Raw genomic sequence first — 20,611 nt, forward strand, 5'->3', positions numbered from 1 at the left:
CTCTATCTTCTTAGCACTGCTGCAGAACAGAAAGAGGATAATCTAAGATGTTGTGCTTGATTGTGTTGTGAAAAATTTGCACTGCATCAGAGAGCATTTCTACTGAAATGAGAACATGCACTGAGTATACCCACTTTGGGTTTTATTCTTTTAATAATAATTAAATTATGATTCAAACAAATTATAATTAAATTAGTAACTAAATCTGACTTTGTAATGTGCATCCCCTTGGATAAAGGGACAGAGCAGGGAAGGAGGTGATATTACAGGTGTCTGCATCACAGCTTATTGTCTGAATTGCCATTTGATTGAAAAATAGATACTTATAAAAAGGTCAAATGAGTCACAGCCAGGGGAGGCCCGTTTCTTTCCATTGAGGATAAAGGGAGTCTCGATGACGAGCAGCATGTGATGCCTGCACTGTACTTACGTAGAGCTGGGTAAGAACAAACTTCCCTTTATTCTCATAGGGCTCTACAAATAAGGCCTTTTGAGTGGATAATTGCGTGGCGTATCCAATCCTGCCACTGTGTGGGCATGAGGGCATTGTGCTGACCGCTTCTCCTTGCTTTGGGATGAATTAAAAGCTGACTGAAAACAGGAATAACAAAACTTACAGAATGGATTAGTTGGTCCGGGTTTTTACCTGTAGTGCCAACACATTTGAAGCCATGGAACTGACTCTGAACATGTGAGGTAGCCAGAGTCTGATTCGCTCTAAGTTACGTATCTCTACAGGCAGCTCCTTTGTGTTGACTTACTGATTTATCCTCGGAGTGCAAAGTTGCTTAAAAGTAGGTGATGTATTCACACATTTTGATCTTAAATATGCTTACAGGAAGTTCAAAAAGCATGATGTCGGAAGGCTGGAAATGGTAAAAAATAATTTGGGTGAGAAAAGTGCTAGAATTGAATCATTAAGACTTAAACCCACAGCTTCCCGTTTTACATGTCCGCTGGCACAGAAGGCTGAAATACTGGGCAATACTGGGCAATGCTGTGGCACATACCTTACCACGAGAGACATCAGTTTGCTTCTCCAAACCTATGCTTTCCATTTGCATTTTAAAACTTTTGAACTAAACGCCACATAGAAAAATGTGGAATTATTTTTTACAAATATGGAACTTAATGTCATTACAATAGAGAGTAGCTATAATAAATCCTGTGATTCCATTGGGAGTACAGTGAATATGTACAGAAACATTTTTTAACCATGTCTTTGTGAGTAATTTGTTGTTATTATGTAGGGTATCTTGCCAAGGTTTAATTTAACTGCAACTAAAATAACTGCCCTTTGCAATTACAGATCCCCACGGACCATCCTTTACCATTGGAAAGGCAGTGTGGTTACTCTGGGGCTTGGTATTCAACAACTCTGTGCCTGTGCAAAACCCCAAAGGGACCACAAGTAAAATCATGGTGTCGGTCTGGGCTTTCTTTGCTGTCATCTTCCTGGCTAGTTATACTGCCAACTTAGCTGCATTTATGATTCAAGAGGAATTTGTTGACCAAGTGACTGGGCTGAGTGATAAAAAGGTAGGTCTTCAGCTCAAAAGAGGTCAGTGTCCATTCTTCATAATCCTTCTACAAATTTGTACTTTGTGCTAAAAAAACTCTGAGCAAGATAATAAGCTAAAACTGGATGATTTCATTCTGAGTGTAGCCCTTTACTAACAAACCTAAGACCCAAAGTACGAAAATATCAGACTGTTTTCAAAGTCTTTGAGTTGCCTTTTCAAAAGTAACTGCATTAATTGAAAAGTACCTTTATTTTGTGATGGAGATCAATTCCTGTTTGATTAAAAGGAATGCCTCACCGATATACAAAAGCTTGAAAAATGAAAAAGTCAGTTTGAATGCAGGGAAGGCATATTTAAAATTATTTGAACATCTCTGTGTGGAGTATTAATAATATATTAATTGACAAAATATTAATAAAACCAGCAACTATCCAGTAATTATCGGAAGCCAGTTAATGCTCCTGAAAAAATGTCTTTTTGCTTTCTATGTAGAGGGCAAGGAAGTTATAGAAAGAGTTCAGATATAAAGTGATGCCGCCACAAATAAGCAAAGAGAAATGATAAAAAGTGATACATATTGTCTGTGGATGTTTGAATGTTTTCCTTGCATAAAATGGCAAGAGTAAATAGGAAAAATAAACAGATAAGAAAATTTGGGGGTTTGTGTTATCACATTGAACTGAGATGTAAATTACGTAGGATAAGGTGCAGAATTTTTATGTGTTTGTGGAAGGCGCTTTCCTAATTTAAGAACTTTTGTGGGAATTTCACTTTGAGCAGTAGGCTCTGGTAGTTCACATAAACCCTACTCAAGTTTCCCACAAACTGACAAATAATAAATATGCTTATTTTTCATATTGTTATAGCTTGACTGAACTTTCTTCTGCTGAAATTATATTTCCCAGATCTTTGTACTTGTGAATTTTAATCAACAGTCTTATAAATCAGAAACCTAGCAATTACTTCTTTTTTATTTCTTTTGCGTGACTGCTTTGTAATAGTGGTATTGCATGGAGGGATTGAAGTCCATTTGCAAAATTATTGTTGTGATGGATATGCACAAAATGCATGAAGGGCACACTGTTTTCAAGTTTGTGCCCAGTTGTTTTAAAATGAAACTAAATATTGACATTAAGAAGCAATAATTAAATAGAGTATAGCACGGGGGGAACTTCACAAGGGATTTTTCTCAAAGGACAGTAAATAAAGGAAATTGTTATTCAAAAGAAGGCAACAGCTCAGATAGCCTTGTGTCTGCTTTTTGTTTTAACTGCTTTTTATGACCAGCCTTTGATTGATCTCCTGAAGTATCAAAGCATGAATTGCGAGCATGGCTAGAGGAAAGACAGATAAAAAGAAACAAAAAATGATAGTAGTTTGGTTTTCATTAAATTGCGTTATTGCAAAACCTTTGAAAGAGTATGAAGACTTAAATATACCTCTATTTTAAGATAATATTCTTAGTAAGAGACAGATAAAAGGTATTCTTCTCTTGAGGATTAAAAAAAAGGATCTGACAAATGTCTTTCTGCTGTTTGTGAGAAAGTACAGAGCGTTTTCTTGGGAAGTCTTGGTTTTGGCAGGGTTTGGCTTGCACCTGGCACAGCACTAGCATTCGGGGCTGCCAGCGCACCCTTATCTGCCTCTCTTTGCTGGCTGTCTGCCCCTCTCACCTATGGGCTGGGAAAATGTCAGTATTTGTTCTGTAGCTTTTGGCTAATAAAGTCCTTATTTTTGTCATTTTTCTATTCTCTTTGCTAAGTAGGATTTTATTTCCACAAAAAGCAAAATAAAAATAGAGAAATACTTGGATCAGAAAATACCATCTGTTTTTGTGTGGTCTGCTGATCATTTATTTGATCTGCCACCTTTGTTTTTATTTTACAGTTCTTCAAATTTTGCCCGAAGCATATAGAGATAATCAGGGGAGCCATGCCTTTTCTGATTATTTTCTAAATTAAACAAGCCACAAGTCCAGAAAAGCAGTGTTCTCTTTCAAAACATTCTTCTTGTCATACACAGGTTTTGCCTCCTCCACAATCCTGAGGTTTCTTGGATCTTAAAAATTCAAATAATTAAGGATAATTTACAGGAATATAATCTGATTCATGTTAAGTTATTTTTCCCTCCTCTTTGCCTTGTTGCTGCAGTGTTGTTAGCAGGAGAACAGTTCAGGAATTTGCAACCATTTTACTGTTGTTCAGTAGAGAACTCTGATCCTTGCTGCAAGCAAAGCGGTAATAGGCAAAGGCCAGTGAGAAGAGACGGAAGTATGGGTACAATTAACTTTAAATAAGTAATATCTAGAAGTTCAATAAATTTTTGAAAAAACTTCTGGGCTGGTAAATCAGTTTATTATTCTTCCCCTCTCCCCTTTTTCCTACTGCCACAACTGAAGAGTCAAGCTCTTTTGTCAATGCTGTATTGTCAGTGCAAAAAAGTATTCCCAATTAGAGATACTGAGGTTTCTCAATCCAGCTCCATGTGTGATAGACTACAGAGAAGAGGAGCCAGGAAAAAACCCTTCTCTCTCTGAGCAGTCATCCCTGAACCTCAGCATTCAATGTCCTCCCATTCAGGAAATGCGTTACGCTCTAGCATCTGGTTCACCAGGTTTGCTGAACACATGGTAATGTGCTATTTACCCTTCTTCGCTTTAAGACCTCTTGATAGTTTCCTCAGCCTTCATAATGTTGCTAATGAATTTCTGAATGCCATGTTATCTATATGTCACCCAGAAATACATGGCACAGCATGTACTGGAGTTACGAGGGGTGGGTGTTCACAAACTCAAATGATTCAGAAAATGAGAAGAAAATTATATTTTGACATTCTTGTGTATGTAAAAGATTCTTTTAAAGCTTGGTGTTCATAAAAAGGTACAGAAAATGAGTCCAAAAGTATCCAGCAAAGCTGGCATTCATAGCACTTGTTACTTTTGAGACCATTTATGACTTTTTCATGTAATGAAAGAGAGACAAGATTACTAAGGGAGAGTAGGTAGCAGTGGACAGAATTGTCTTGCAAAGCGTTTATCTGCTGTGATTCCTCTACACAGTCACATGTTAAGAAATGCCCACATGCCTGTGGTCTAGGGGATCCTCTTCAACCTTAATAGGAAGCCTTAATTATGCCATTTACAGGTTCCTTATTTTTGCAGGATTCACAGTGTTCTCGTAACCTTGGCTTTATATTTTTGTGCAATAAGATGTCACAAATTCGATAGTTACTTAGAGATCTGTCCGTGTGAAAGCAGAGCAGGCTGAGGTCGAAGGGCAGCATGGATGACGGGGTAGGTCGGGTAGGTCGGACTCTTACCCACCCCATCTCTCCACTTCAATATTAGACCTTTACAGTGCTTTCTGAGGGTTGTCAGGCACAGATATCAACTGCATTTTGGTAACTGGTGATTATAATAGTAGTCTTGGAATTCCCAATAGCTATATTTTTCAAAGATCAAAAATCAGATTGTTAGTGTTTTCTGTCTGGTAAAAGAAGAAAGGAGACAGTTCAAATATGGGTATTTTTCTATCACTCCAAACCAGCCATAATTCCTGTTAAAATCTGTGTTAGCAGAGGGAGAATATTTACTGTTTTCTGCTATTTTAGTAATGTTTTCCACAGTTCCTTAAAATACTCCAGAACAATAACAAACAACTGCTCTGAATACCAGCCTTTTCAGGCAAGCATACGAATCTTCGGATTAAGTCAGTATTTAATGTTTGTGAAAGATCACTTTACTGACTTAATGAAATTGTCAGTTTTATTAAGGCATATAGGTAAAACAAAATAAAAGTAAAAGATGAGAGTTGTGTTGCCATGTGCCACAGTTCTAGCAGCTGGCAGAGCGTGGGGAAACAAGAACAAATTGGTTAGTCTTCTGAATAACAGTAGATCTCTCCACAATTATGATTCAAGCAGGGGGCTTGTGCATTCAATTTAAGGATTTTATTAACGATTAAAAAAAAAATTAGCATTTCAGAAAATGTCTAGGAAGAAAATTGCTTCCTAGCAGACATGATATATTTTATTTCCCATCATGGGGCTTCAGGGAAAATGAGTGCATATAGAGACTTGATCCTTTTTCTTTCCTGTCTCATGCCTGCCACATAGATCTTTGCTGCAATCACAGAGCCTATGTGCTTCTCCAGGACATGTCACCTCAAAGAATATAAGTTTAAAATTATTGATGACAACTTTATACACCTTAGATATGAGTGCACTGTTAGTAAAAATATTTTAAACCCTTTCTTTCTTATTTACAAGTAGTCTGTGAGCAGGCAGTAGTAGCAGACAAACGTTTCAAAAAAATGATCTCGTTGTGACTGTTAAAATTTGTTGGTTGGGTGTCTTGTGCCAAGAAATTCCAGTCTGTGGATGGTATTTGGAACTATTCATCTGCTTGTTATCCCTGTGATCTTTGAATGACCTAGTACTTTTCATTAATCTCTGTGCTCCTGCAGAAATATTTTTGTGTTCCATGAATGGTCAGTTTGGGACAGATACCTCAATTCCTTCAACTATTCCTATGGGAGGAAACTCCTTCCAATATCTTAAACTCATGTGAATGTACTCAGAAGTGAGAATATTCAGAACCAACCTCCATTTCTAAATTACCAGGATACTGCACCATAATCTCCCTGTTCCCCCAATTCCCCTGCCGTACCCCAGGATTAGGAATTGAGCTTGCAGAATGCTCACCACAGCTGAATTTCAAAAAAAATCTCAGCTGTATGAGCAGCAGCAATTTTTACAGGTCTTGAAATCGACATTGTTTCTTTAATTATTTTTTCCAGTTCTGTTGACTGGAAAATTTGATACAGATATTAGGAGACACTGGAAGCCATCTCACTACTTCAGGGATTCATTATCTGTAGATTTAAATAAAGTTAACAGCAAGCTACATCTATATCAGCAGAATCTCTGGACATATATTTAAGAGCAGGGTTTGTTTCAGTGCTGCATAATAAACTGAAAAAAGGAGACAGCAAATACAGACTAAGAACCATGACTCGTATACAGGGTAATTTTAGTGCATGGGTCAATTAGTATGTGTAAAGTAGTAGCAAAGTAATAATTTAAACAGTAAAGCGGTGAAAAGGAAAAATGAGAAAAGTAAGACATCTGTTAGCTAAACGAATAGAGAAAAATAGAGTTCATTCCTTTATGCTTTGTCAAAATATGCTTAATTAAAATGAAGCATTTAATTGTAGTTCTGTAACATGAAAATATTGTTGCAGCAATAATTTCACAGTCAAGGTTTGATGGAATTGAAAATACTCCCAGTTTTTGTATAAGCCTATTTGTATTCTCTTTGCAAATTGGCACTGGGTCCTGGGAATTTTTGATGCCCTGACACCAAATTTAAAGAGAGAAGTATTACATATGTAGCCCAAAGGAAGCAGCAGCTGTATAAATATTAACTGCCTCTTGCAGCACGGGGTATAGAGATTGCTCTTCTAACTTCAGCAGTAAAACCAGAGTGCATTTTACCGTGGAATTCATGGGTGACTGCTTGTATCAATGCTCAATTGAATTTCCTCATTAGCCAATAGTTCCTCTAATTTGAGTGGCCTTTTTAATTTATTTCTTAAAGAGACATTTTAACTTAATCCTGAAGTGTCACTTGGTATTTAAAGGGAGATATTGAAAAGGCGCATATAAAATTTTCAGGTCTGTTAGCAAAATTTTATGCGAGATTATATGAATGATTTCCAAACCTGAAACCCGAGTGTGCCCTGAGCTATTGCTATTCCTTTGCAGATATTCCCTGGCTTGTTGGTCTGTGCTGATGCAATAGTGATATCGAGAGTAAAATGGTGGAATAAACCCATATGCCCTCAAGCAAATGGTTTGTAGTTTTGAATTGTAGGAGTAAATAGGGACTAGGATTATAGGTGTGAGAGCTCCAGAAGCCCTTTTCACGTCAAGCGAGGTAGCTGCTGGGCCCCTGGGGCGGATGCAAGACCTTTTCTTCTCCTCGAGTCGCGGCGGTGGAAGGGACGCGGGCCCTCACCCCGGCCCTCCCTGCGCACGAGCTTCCTGCAGCCCCCCGCACCCCGCGGGAGCAGCGCGTTAGGCTCCCTCGCGGGTAGTGCGAACCACCCTCTTGCCTTCTTTGTGTGGGGACCCACAATGTCTCAGCTGAGATGGAGGTGTGAAGCGATTATTGACAAAATACTGTTTTCTTTTGCTTGCTGTTTGCCAGTCTGTCTGCTTGTAGTTTGGGTTCTCTAGGGAGATGCTGGCAGATGAGGAACATCTTCCAGTACCTCTCTGCTCCAGTATCTTTCTGCTGTCCTGCCATACTACAATGCATGGGAGAAAGTCCCATTAGAGTGGCAAAATTGAGCTGTTTTTACTTTGGATGTAGACCTTTCTGTAAGTTCAGTCAGAGTAAAGACACAGTTTCTGGTATAATAGAGCTGAATTAACCCACAGCATTTGCCTAGAAGAAATTTGAGGCAGCTTACACAACTTCTGGTTTTTTCAACCTGAAATTGCCCTTCTTCACATTTTGAATGCCTGAAACACTTTGCTTTTCCCTTTTCTCTCTAGTTTCAAAGGCCATATGATTATTCACCTCCTTTTCGATTTGGAACGGTCCCAAATGGAAGCACAGAGAGGAATATCAGAAACAACTACCCTGACATGCACCTTTACATGACGAAGTATAATCAGAAAGGAGTTGAAGATGCCTTGGTCAGCTTGAAAACTGGGTAAGCTTTTTTCCATGGATTTTAAAGAATACTATAGACTTTGCAGAAACTGAGAAATATTGATCCGTACTTACTGTGATACTGAACAGACTGATGTCAGGCATGCTGTGTAGTACATGGCTCCTTTTTCTTTTTTCCAACTGCACTGTACAGATATCAGAAAGGAAAACAATTGCCTGTGATTTGTATGAGTATTTTAAAATTGCATGGAAGCTTCAATGTCCTATGTAAAATAGATTCAAAGGGCAGAATTAGTATTTCTCAAATTTAAAGAGGGATGATACAGATGGACCTGGATTTGGGTGGGGGCTCAACACAGAACATGATGTTGTGTACAGTCCTTCATTATCTTTGCAGAAATTCCTCTCATAGGAATGTGCTTTCGTGGGGTGAATTTCTGACAAAGCTTGTTTGTCTGACCAGCGTGCAAGTACTTGTTATTTCTTTTCAACCTCCCATCCCTTTGCTATGCTTTTAAGTCCACTCTTACATTTTCCTCCCTCCTCTGATTAGCATGGCCCTGTACATTTACTGTCACATCTGAAGTATTGACTTTGATCTTCGTAAAATCTGTTGAGATGAGGTAGTCTCAAATGTACTATCTAATCCTGCTTCTGGCAATCTTGGTCAATATTGTGGCAAATATTATTGTCCTTCTTCCTTAAGATCTGAGATTTAGACTTGGGTGCCAACCATCCTACTCTCTGAAGTAGCCCATTCTGCCTGGTTGGACGAAGAGACTGCATTTTCATTCTTAATCCTCAAAAGGTATGAGAGTGACTCACTACTTGTATCAGGATTCATCTGGGTGACAGGAATGCGTCAGCTCTCGTAATCTTTTCTAAACATACAGGCTTGATAATAGCATGTGCATTTTTGTTACTAATACTGGATTACAATAATCATATTTTACCAATATAGTTTGTTTAGGTTTGTTTGGTTTTGAAGTGAGAAGGCTAAGTTACCCATGGTGCATTGAAGTACATCTACTCCAGTGGCTGTTTCAAGGCACATCTCGCCTGCTATTATTTATGGTGAACACAGGACACATTTCTTCCTATACTAAATTAAGCTGTTAACTTTTGGTCCTTTTTTGGGAACTGCTTGTCCTTTTAATTGTTACTCTCCTTCTCCCAATCATGTAGGGCATTGTAACATATTTCTTATGCAAAAAACCCTGAAGTCCCCAAATCTTTCCTTAGAGTGCAGGTTCCCTTCTTTAAAAAGTTATCCTTCCCACTGTTTCCTTCTCTGCTGTCTCCATGTTGCTGTCTGGACTCCCTCTGTCGTCATTTCTCAAGGCATTCTCAACTGGCATTTCTCAAGCACTGTTTGTCCCATCCTAAGACAGACATGTAACATAACGTGAGATGGACCTCACCCGAGGTCTTCCAAACTAGAGGCAGAGCTCCTGCTCCGACCGAGCCTCTGCAAGTTATATTTCCTGGGTGACAGCTAAATTATGCATTATAGAGAGTCAGCTGAATGCTACCATTCCCGCTGTGAATTTTTAAAGAAGAAGCTATGCTTAATTTCAGCCATTGCTAGGCCTTGTTCAGTTGGACGGATAGTTTATTTAGGGGATATATATTCCTTGTGCTTTTCACCAACCATTTGTGCTACTGAAAGCCCTGAAAAACTGCTGTTAGCTTTAAAATCAGGCCGCCTGTCAGACACTTAAGCATGAAAAGGGGGGGGCTACCTGACTGCAGGGGAGGTCAGGACATTCACTGAAACTCAGGCTGGCTGCTTTTGTGCCAGCTGCTGCTCTTCCTCAGAAGCTTTAGTCCTTCTGACAGCATAAGCTATTCTTTTTCTCCCCTCCCCCCCGCTGGAGTTTCTTTCTTCTTCTAAGTGATTTCTCAGCGTGGACACCCCCAGGTGTCTACCTTTCTCCCCTGGACTGACATTTCTGTAGCAGATGGTGCAAATAAGCTGCCATGTGCGGTGTTTTCCGGATCAATATAAGTAACTGCTATGTACAGCTGCATCCCTTAGTATTTTGTCTGATGGCACCTACAGAAGGATTAAACAGCATGCCATCAGCTGCTGAGGTTTTGCACAATAGAAGTGTCACTTTGTGTTTGCTTATATCACAGGTTTGGACATTCCAGCAGGAGAGCAGTGTCAAGTGGGCTCACATATCTTCTGCCCTCAGGTTCTGCAGAGCAAGAACTGTGCAAAGACCCAATCAGTGTGGTAATTGTGGGCAGTAAACTCAGTTACAGGTCAGGCAGCATGATTGCACCTTCTTTTTGCCTCAGAGTGCTTTCTCTCTGGAAAGATGATTTCATTTAGGTGACCAAACCTATCAGGCTCTGTCATCCTCACCTGTCACACGCACCTTGAGCCCACCCAGATTTTCCTTTTTGCTAAGATGTTTGGTGAGGATGTGATGCAGTTCCCGTGGCTGACACCTCCGCGACCTCTGGAGCTAAAAGTGCCCTGAATGAAAGAGATGAGACTGTATAATATGAGACTGTAATAACGTGCATTCTCTGTAGGAGGAGAATAGAAAAACATGAATAGGTATTTGGTAGTGTATTGCAATTGCCTGCCTCTTCTTTTTCTCCAGACTCATATTCTTCAAAGACATCATTTTTCACTTTTTCTACCAAATTTTCTGTTCTGTTCCTCAGTATACATAACTGTTTCCTGTATCATCTTCCTTTCTCCCTCATGAATTGTTTGACCAGATTGTTTCTCTCTTCCATGTAAAGTTTGCTTACCTAGACTTGATCAAGCTTTCACCTTCCCTACTTTGCTTGATCCCATGATTTTTCATACGTCTTGCCCCATGAAGGCTATGTTGCTACTGCTCTTTAGAGGACGACCTGTCTCTCCTTCCTCAAACTGCTTCTGACCAAATATATAATTTCTATTTTCCTCTTCAGTATGTATGCGTTCTGCTTACCTTATTACAGCTATTTTGTCTGTTTTCATCTTTATCTCTTGTCAAAGCTATTCCTGTATTTTTATCTTTTTTTCTTTTTTATCCTCATCATTGGTGGCATACAACAAGCAATTTCTCTTACATATGGTAAAGCTTGCTGCTTCTGCACAGGTTTTTGAAGATGAACTACCTGGTAATTACAGAGTTATAGACTATAGACCTGGAAAGGACTTGCAAAGATTGCCTGGTTGATAACTGCTGCTGCGAGTCAAAATAAATAGTACCTGTGTTATTCCTGAAGAATGTTTGTATGTATTTCCAATCTCACTTTTAAAACTACTTTTGCTTAATTGAAGACATAAGATTTAGTCCCCTTTAATTCCTTATATATAGTGTTTGATTCTAATTTTAAGGTGGAGCAAAAATACCAGCAATCAGGCAGTACTTGATGATGGAATAATGCTACACATGTGGCATCTGATCTAAATAGAATCAAACTATCGAGTAGTCTCTTGCCACAGTGCAGTCTGGTTTTGCTGTATCTCAAACTCTTCAGTCTTTTGATCAGCTTTAATTAGCGTTAGCCTCTTGAGATGTATTGGGAATATCTTGATCTTTGAGACCATCGTGTTTAATACATAATGTTATTGAGTTGAACTGGAAGGAGAAAGTGGGAAGGAGACAAACATAAAGCTTCAGGTGCACAGATTTCCCTAAGATTTCTTTTTTGTTGGAGACTTGCTCATGTCCCTTTCCTCATTCTGAAAACAAATTAAAAAACAAACTGGGTTTTTTATCTTGCTTTCTCACAAGATGTGAAGAATCAGCTGCTTCAGTCCAGTCGCTGACGTGGCCAGGAAAAACCTCAAGGGCAGAAATACAGATAGAAATGTGTATAAAATAAATGATGTTCTTGCCTATATTTCCTGGTCTGGTGCAGGGGTGAGACAGGTCTTGTGTTAGAGTATTGCTGTACGCGCAGAGATGGGTGTGCGTGCACCCGTGTCTGGGAAGCCTTGAACAAAACCCCCAGCCCCTTTCTGTTTTCGTCTGTGAGAGGTGAAGCTAACAGTGTTTCAAAAAAATAACTTACAAGGAAAGCATCTGCATTTGTTTTTTTTAATTAGAACAAACCACTACACAGCCAATAGGCTTGGACCTATCTTGTTTAATTAGCATTGAAAATGTTTAAGATCACTCTAGAAGGGAATCAACTGGGAAATGCTGCAAATCAAAATGGAAATGAGATTTTTGCTTTACACTGACATTGACGTTATGCTTACTCCTTCAGGTGAATCCCCATGGGGGGTTCATTGCAGCTTACTCATGAAGGCTTGTGGCTGTCAATGGTGAAGGCAAATTTATCGGCTATATTGGCTTTTCCCCTTTGAAAATATATATTAAAAATATCTGTAAAGACCCAGTAATATCTACCTCTCGTCAATAGTGTCTTATTTCCGAGATTCACAGATGCAGTTCTCAGAAAGCTGCTGAAACACCGTTTGAACAACAGCAGAACTTTCTGTATTTATTAATTAAAGGTATCAGTTTGCAACCAGGCCTGTTAAAAGGGAGCAAAATTCATGCGTGTTGTTATTGAAGTACTACTTCGTATTTTTCAAAATGGCAAAATATTGTCCCTCCTTCAGTGCAATTTGGTACTGAAAGTAATCACGATCTCACAACCTTGTCAAAAAATGTGCCAGTGTTTTCCCCTAAATATCATGCATATGAGGGATCAGCTGAACCACATGCGCTGTGCTACCTGCAGAGCTTCAGATTGCTCATTAGGCAGGACTGAGCAGCTCAGGAATTCTCCAGTTTTTTGTTCCTTTTCCTTAATGAAAACAGAAATGGAAGTTATTTTCCTGAGCATTATTCAGAAGAGTAAAGTCTGTAAGACATTAGCTAATGGATTCTGGGTGGGTGAAGTCCAGCTCCGTTAGAGCTGTGGTGGCTCCTCTCTGTTCTTTAGATGTTTATTGATCAAATAAAATTCTAAAAATGCATCACAAGCATTTCTGTCTATGCTGCGTTTAATTAATTTACATTTCTAGAACCCTCTGTACCAGAAAGACAGATCCTATTGATCTGGCTTCTTGAAGAGAGCATAAGTCTTCAAATAGGAAGTAGTTAAGCATTGTGTTATGTTTACAGTGGCTGTTTGGGTTGGTTGCTTCTCTTTGCCTTGCTATATTTTTCCAGAAGAGGTTATAGTTAAAGAATGCTATCTTTTGGCAAGCAAAACAACCTTACCTGTTGTAATTCTTTGGTGTGGGTTGTATTAGCTCATAGCTGTTGAGTTTGCATGTAGTGTTTCTCCGTGTATGAGTATTCTGTTGCTGTAAAACTGTCAACAGGAAAAAATGCAACGGCAATAAACTGGAAATGCATTTCATGTTCTCACCTTTGCCCCAGCACATCTACATGGGAATATTGTCTGGGATTTAACTGCTAATGGCTGAAATTAGAAAATTTAATTGGGAGAGCCTCTTCTTACTGTAGAGATAAAATGGGCAACTTTCCCTTGCCTGTTGCCTGTCACTGATGAATCCACCTAATTTTTTCTTCACTTCCTTAATTTTCCTGGATGTGAGGACTGCAGCTGAGTATCACACAGTGTGTATCTTGTTTCAGGAAAAGAGACGGTCTAACTGATGCTGTGTTATGGCAGCATACTGATGCAAGGACTTTATTCAGTTTCATTGGAAAAAGCTGAGACTATAACTTGTTTCAAAGAAACTGCAGTAATGAATCCCCGGTGTTCCACAGGCAAGCAGCCCCTTGTTGTACAGCTGCAGACCCCCTCGCCGTCGTGAGCGGTTTTCAGTTTTTATTTACAGCCACAGCTGTGACTATATATTCAGGGATTTGATGCTAAAGTTTACTTGGGACTCCATCTGCCTTCCTGTTAGAGATTGCTATGCTTGGTAGTTTATACACATCAAGTTTAATACCTTATTCCCTAGCCGTCCGTGGCATACTGGCAGAAATAGGAAGCCGCTTGGAAAGAATGCTGTGGTGATAGCATTGCTGCGCTGCCGGAGCCTCGGCAGGGGTGGCCTCGGGTGCAGGGGATTCTCAAATTTGAGCTGTCCCCCGCGAAGCTGTTATTTGCCTGCAGGCGTGTTCCCAGCTGCTAGGAGCTTTGATAGGAACACGTGATGATTCTATTCCTTGGCATTGTTTAATGACAAATAGTAATGCTAGAAGAAACACCTGGAAGTATCTAACTGAACAGTGTGAACGGCGTGAGAAGTTATTTCCTCCCTGCAAGCACACCCTCCCATGTGAAAACAACAATTTGATTATTAATATTTTTTTTTGAATCCGATGGTACTAAGCAGAGAAAGTGCAAGAGAAGACCCTAGAAGGCTCTGATGCCCTTTTAACCCTCAGTCTCTAAGTTTACTGGCCTGAATTGGATTTCTCTTGTGCTTACAGTGCTTATAAATTGTATCCACTTCACAGCTTTGCACACTCTTATTTGCGGATCGGATACAAGCTGGTCGGAGGCTGCGCTGGCAGCTTCTGCAGCGTGGGGCAGGCATGACCAGGAGGCAAACATCTCTGTGTCTGTCAGCTGGAACACAATTCAGATTGTTCACAGCGGGTCCTTCTGTTAATTAGGTCTGTCTGTTAAAGTGGTGGTGTGCCTAAAGTAAAAAACAAAACAAACTTGTCTTTTAGGCAGCCAGCTGACATCTCCGCTTGGATGCAAAACCAATTTCAATATTTTTTGCAGTATTTTCAGAAGAAAAATTGTCATCAAAATTTTCATCAAAGGAAAAACTTACTAGTTTTTATTCTTTCCGTGGTTCATACCTTTTCATCTAAAAAGAGGAGGGAAAGATATGAGAGAAATTACCTGTTTGAAAGAAAAATAATATATTTTAATTTTTCATAAAAAGCACAAGTTCTTCATCATTCTTGTGGGCAGATAATAACAGCTTGCAACTGGCACTCAAAGAAATGTTCGGCAGCCATAAATTTTTAAACTTTTAATCTAGTGGCTCAATATTTTTTGACTGTTTCTAATTGACAACACCTTGCAATATTTGTAATTGAGAATAGTCAGTCTTTTCTTAGACTTTTAATGCTACAGTACATATAGCAATTCTTTTACCAAATGTTTAAGAACTTTCCAGAGATGGTTGACTCTGAGGTGTGTTGGGGGGAAAGGGAAAGGGAAAGGTCGGCAGGCAGCATGAGATAGCTGTAGTCTGGAATAATTTATTGCTTGCAACCCTCCTGGATGCCTGTTATGATACATGAAGAGAGAAACTGTGCTGGAGACAGCTTTAGCACAAGCACTACTTTATGCAACTGAATTTTAAAATAATGTATCAAATCCTTAATATCCAGCTATCATTCTAAGAGCACGATGTTTTCCTGCTTTCGCATGGCCTACTCGTCAAAGCTCTCTATTCTGAGCCTGCTTGGGTTTTGTGTTTTTCACAAGCTTCAAAAACATGATGACAAAATCAAACACAGCCACTGAAATAACCAGTTTTTAGATGGGTGAGCCTCGCTCCAGTCACATTTTTAAGATGTCACTGAAAGAGCAGCCTGTAGTTGAAGTATGTACTGATCTTAATGAAAAGGGAATTATATTCTCCTCTTTCAAAGTGTCTTTCGAAGCATGAAAGCCTTAGAGATCTTTTGGGATACTCAAAATTCACCAGTTTAAGCTACTGAATCTGAAACTTGTTTATTCACATGTGATTGGAAAAATATTTTCCCGAGTCTGCATCTGCTGTAACTACAACAAAATTTATAATCTAAGATGGGAATTAGCCTTTTTTTTTTAAAGGAAAGTACTGAGTGATTAATCCAATTTGTATCTCTAAATGTTGGTTTGTTAAGGAGAAATGTTTAAGAAAATTACTGTCCGTATTTTCATCAGATCTATAGGATATTAATTTAAAATATTTTTGTCAGACCCTGAAAGGGCAAATTATTGTGCCAGGTGATCATTCCTTTAAGGGGGTGATAAATCCAAAATGTGAACATGTGACATGAGATATTAATTTTTCAGATAATTCACTGTCAAGGCTTCTTATAACTAATGGTCAGGATTATAAAATAGCTTAGAGGACTGATTTAACTAGCTCCTGGATTGCTCTGCTTCCGTACAAAGGCACCCACTAGATCATTTTTCTGGATAACTTTCAGACATTTTTGGAGGCTGACGCTTAGAAGCATCCATTTCTGCAGCTGGACTGAAAGACAAAATAAAAAATTCAATAGAGCTGTGAGATAGGACCACAGGAACTCCTTAGAAAAAAGCTGAACTGAACTTTAATTTTCTCAGTCAAGTGAAATCTGAAACCGAGCTAGACCACATCTGATGCACTGATGATGGCAGGCAACTTTTCCTGTAAATCGTACCTGGAGTATCATATTTTATGCCTGCATACTTTCTGCCTCGTAGCTGGAGTGGAAATAGAGATGTAAAATACTTTCAAAGTTGTTGTTCTGTAGTACTCTTTAGTGCTGACAAGTTGAAACAATCACACGAGTAGACCCTTAAGATTTTTTTTGTTTAAGTAACAGTGAACATCAGTTGGTCTCTCCTCGTTGCTCTCTCCTCTCTCTCCTAGTGTCTCTCTCTCTGTCTTTTCCCTGTTTGGCACCAGACCTTTGTAAAGTTCAGTAGTGATTGCTAGAATATTGTGTTTGTGGAGTTAGACTGGCGTACTTACATTCTGGAGATCAAGTGGTGTGAATACCAAAATGAAAACAAGCTCAGAAAGAAACAGAAGGAATTGGTGGAAGGAGAATAATTTGGCAGCTGTTAAACATGATGGGGCTTAATACAACCTGCAGCTCATGAAATATCCATTCATCTCAGGCCAAGAAGATATATTCAGGGCCAATAGCACCCATACATGTCTTGTTTCTTTTATTCCTCCTTAAGCATCTACTGTTTGCTAGTGTCGTAGACTATCGGGACCTAAGTCTAAGCCAGTGAGGATATACTGCCCATGCATGGGTATTCCTAACCATATATACCTCTGGGGAAACTTATAAGTCAAACAGCACTGAACAAAGATCCAAAACTACCTGGGAGAGCAAGATGTTTGCTGTGCTCCAGAATGTCTATTTATCCCTATCAATTTTGACAGTAAGTACTAAATTACTGTACAAATACAAATACACTTTCCTTAAAACCATCTGAAGGAGCTAATAATGTGAGTAACAATTTTCTTCCTGACATTCTGGAAAAAAGAAATCTCTGCTAAACAGTTTGGCCCATTCAGTATTTTCTCTCCTGGTTGACCGGGTTCAGGCAACTTCTTCAATCAATAGCTTCATTTAGTTTGGCATCAGATGGCTGGGGTAACTTAATATCAATTTACATCATGATGCTTTCTTTGGGACTTCAACCTAATATTTGTTTCAGTGTTCATTCTAATATTCATTTTGGTATTGCACTCTGAGGGGAATGATTTTCAATTGATGTTACAACTGTAGTCACCCAAACTAGGAACTGGAAAGCTGTTTTGCAACTGGGCAGCTGCTATTTGTGCCAAAAGACTGCAGAGATATGAACACATTTAAATTTGCTGTTCCATCTAGGCGCATTTTTCAGAGGATCTCTTCACTAAATTATCAATTCTGAAATCTAATAGCTTAAAAGAAAAGTGTGGCTGAGTCAGCATAGCTTTCCTGCTTTCACTGCTAGTGTAACTGCTAACGTGAGCTGAGTGCAGGGTTTGGACTGCAAAGTGCCACCAAGCTGGCGGTACAGAGATAAAGACTTCTCATGGCATTTCCATTTGTGGCAGATTTTCTGGCATCAGTTCTTCTGATGGCTGATCCCCGTTTCCCCATCACTTGCCGTCCTTTCAGGGAATGCAGTTATTCTCACATTCTTGTATTTCTTCCACGAGTTAAAAAGTCTCATTCGGTAAAACTTAATGTGCTGTTCCAGGGGACTTTCTGGGGGAGGTTGGTTCTTACAGGCTTTGAAGAACAGGCAAATACTAATATTGGCATTTAGAAGGTTATTGGGATCTAAGAAGGCTCTCATTGAAATGTCTGGGGAAGCTCATACCTCAGTAGTTTCAAGTTATCTATAAACAGAAGCAGACATTATCATCTCCTTTTAAGCTGGGTCACATTTTCAGGAATTTCTTCATGGCTTTTTTTTTTTTTTTTAAAAGGAAATAAAGCCTATCTCTCCTTTTCAGCTGATCCATAGCAACTTGCCTCTAGGAAAAAACATGGTTTATAGTAATTTATTTCTAATTCCTTTACTCAGTACCTGAGTTCTCTTCTGGTTTTGTTTTTTTTTTTTTTTTTGAAAAAAGGTTATATCCTGTGTATTTATTACCATTTTTTAGTTATCTATCTAATGTCTTTAAATATTACAAAGTACCTGGAAATAACGAACAGGTGAAAGTAGCTATATCCCATCTAACCTCTCTTCATTTGAGAAGAAGCTATTCTAAGTTTTAGTATTCATTTGATTTGGGGATGAGATCAGGTGCTTGGTGAAATGTGCTGAATTTATCCTTCATTATGCTATTGTAACTGGGACAAAACCTTTAATCTAAAAATATATTCTCCCTACCCGACTTTTCAAATTTTGCATTTTTATAAACTGACGCTTTGCAAGTACTTTGTTGCTTGGCTTCTGAGACTTGAAGTGGGACACTATTCCATTGTATAAATTAATCATAAAGGCACACTAAATTTTCCAGTATTTTGTTGCTAAGGGAAATGCTGTAGGGACTGGGAAGGTGGGTGGACAGAGGGGCGGTGCACGGGAGCTCCTGCGAGTGAGGAAGGTGAATATGCCTGTTCAGCCAACCCCAGCCAAGTGGTGCAGGAGGGTTCACAGCAGCTTTTCTGGCAGCCTGAGATCGCCCTGACGGGTGAGGTGAAGCCTCCACAATCTCTCATGATGGTGTTAATGTCTGTCAGAGCTCGCTCTTTCGAATTTTGCGTCTACATTTTCTGTGCGAAGATTGAAGTGAGGACAGTTTGAGCTGGCAGAAAAGTTGAAAGCTCATTCCCTGCTAATGAGTTCATCATTTAACTGGGTTAAAATTTGCTAACCTGTGTTGTTGTGGGAGGGTGATTGTTAAATTTTCCCCTGATAAATTGGCAATGTCAAGATGTCAAGAAATCCATGCAATGTTGTGAACTTAAGATCTGTGTGGAGCTATTTGAATATGCGCTAAAAGATAAAGTCACTGCTGGTGATGAAGTGCCACCAGATAACCTGAAACGCATTTTAGTCAAAACTGGGTAAAAGAAATCATCAGTCCTTCATGCTAAAGGTTAAATATCTGCTTCTCTTGCTCCAGCAATAACAAAGTGTCACTTCAGAGCACTTTCACTGAAGCCTCGTCTTCAGAGCAGCCTTCTTTCCCTTTGATTGCTGCGTCATTCCATAGTGACCTTTTGGCATTAGATCCCCTGGACATAGTTTGAGAGATGCACAAATGACATTGTGTCTCTCATTGGGTACTCTTGACATACTTTCCTTTATCCCCTCTGTGGATAAAAAAGGGATAAAATGTAAATTATTAAATTTGTAATACATCTGTAAATCTGTAATGTAAATCCATCGTATTTTAAAGCCAGTATTCTTGCACTTGCTGCCTTCCCAACAATGGTATTGATGATCTCTAAAATATGTGCTTATGTTGAATCCAGCCTTAAGTGGATACCAGTTTTTTGCCTGATATCAAATTGTAAATGCTATTTTAAGGGTCATGTAAGGCATCTATTCTGCAGACTATGCAACTTATTTTTAAAAACAAAAAAGCTAAAAAGTAGTGTTTTTTTGCAGAAGGTTTTGAAAATGAGCTGTGCCTCTCCAAAATTATGTTTAGGAGACAAATCTTTAATAGGTAAAAGTGTTCTTGATGATGGGGGTGGGGGTAAAGAGGGGAGGGCAAAGGTGGTGTTAAAAGTACTGTTCGAGGATTCACTGACTTGCAGTCTGATATTTGTAATAAGACAGTAATTTCAAATATCGTGCTTTCAAAAGACACAACTGGAGCCTTAGTAAACAGGTATGACACTTGCTATGTGATAACCTTTCAAGTCTCTTTTGCATTTATTTACAACCAAATTTGAGGAATAATACCTCTTAGTTTTTTACATCACCTAGGCAAATTTCAAAAATAGATCTGATTTCATTAACTATCTTTCCACAGAATAAAATTTATATAATTTATGATGAATAATTATTCTTAAATATGTAATTGACCTTTAGTTTTCCAGAACAAGCCCCAGAAGGTGTATATTGGAGTTAAAAGGTACCCTTCACCAAAAATAATGTAGAAAAGTCATTGCAATACAGCTGTGTACAGCAAAATGCAGTGCAAGCAAATTGCTATGGTGGTGCACTTCATATATTACACGCATTCTGGTTTTGTGTAAGTCAAATCTGTGTTAGTAATAATACACAGCTTTTGTCTGGCCATGAAAAGAACATATTTGGGGTGTTAGAAAAC

The 20,611-nt window shown here is 38.9% G+C and overlaps 1 protein-coding gene across 1 annotated transcript in view; it reads left to right on the forward strand.

The window, feature by feature from the left end:
• The window catches only part of GRIN2A (glutamate ionotropic receptor NMDA type subunit 2A), a 196,810-nt gene that overhangs the window by 150,600 nt on the left and 25,599 nt on the right, over window positions 1-20,611 (forward strand). Inside the window, exons 9-10 of the mRNA XM_075515172.1 lie at window positions 1,310-1,539; window positions 8,082-8,242. Coding sequence (XP_075371287.1) covers window positions 1,310-1,539; window positions 8,082-8,242 — 391 coding nt within the window. The remainder of the gene's footprint in view (window positions 1-1,309; window positions 1,540-8,081; window positions 8,243-20,611) is intronic.

The sequence above is a fragment of the Mycteria americana genome, chromosome 12 (genome assembly GCF_035582795.1).
Source record: "Mycteria americana isolate JAX WOST 10 ecotype Jacksonville Zoo and Gardens chromosome 12, USCA_MyAme_1.0, whole genome shotgun sequence".
In the NCBI taxonomy this organism is placed as follows: Eukaryota; Metazoa; Chordata; class Aves; order Ciconiiformes; family Ciconiidae; genus Mycteria; species Mycteria americana.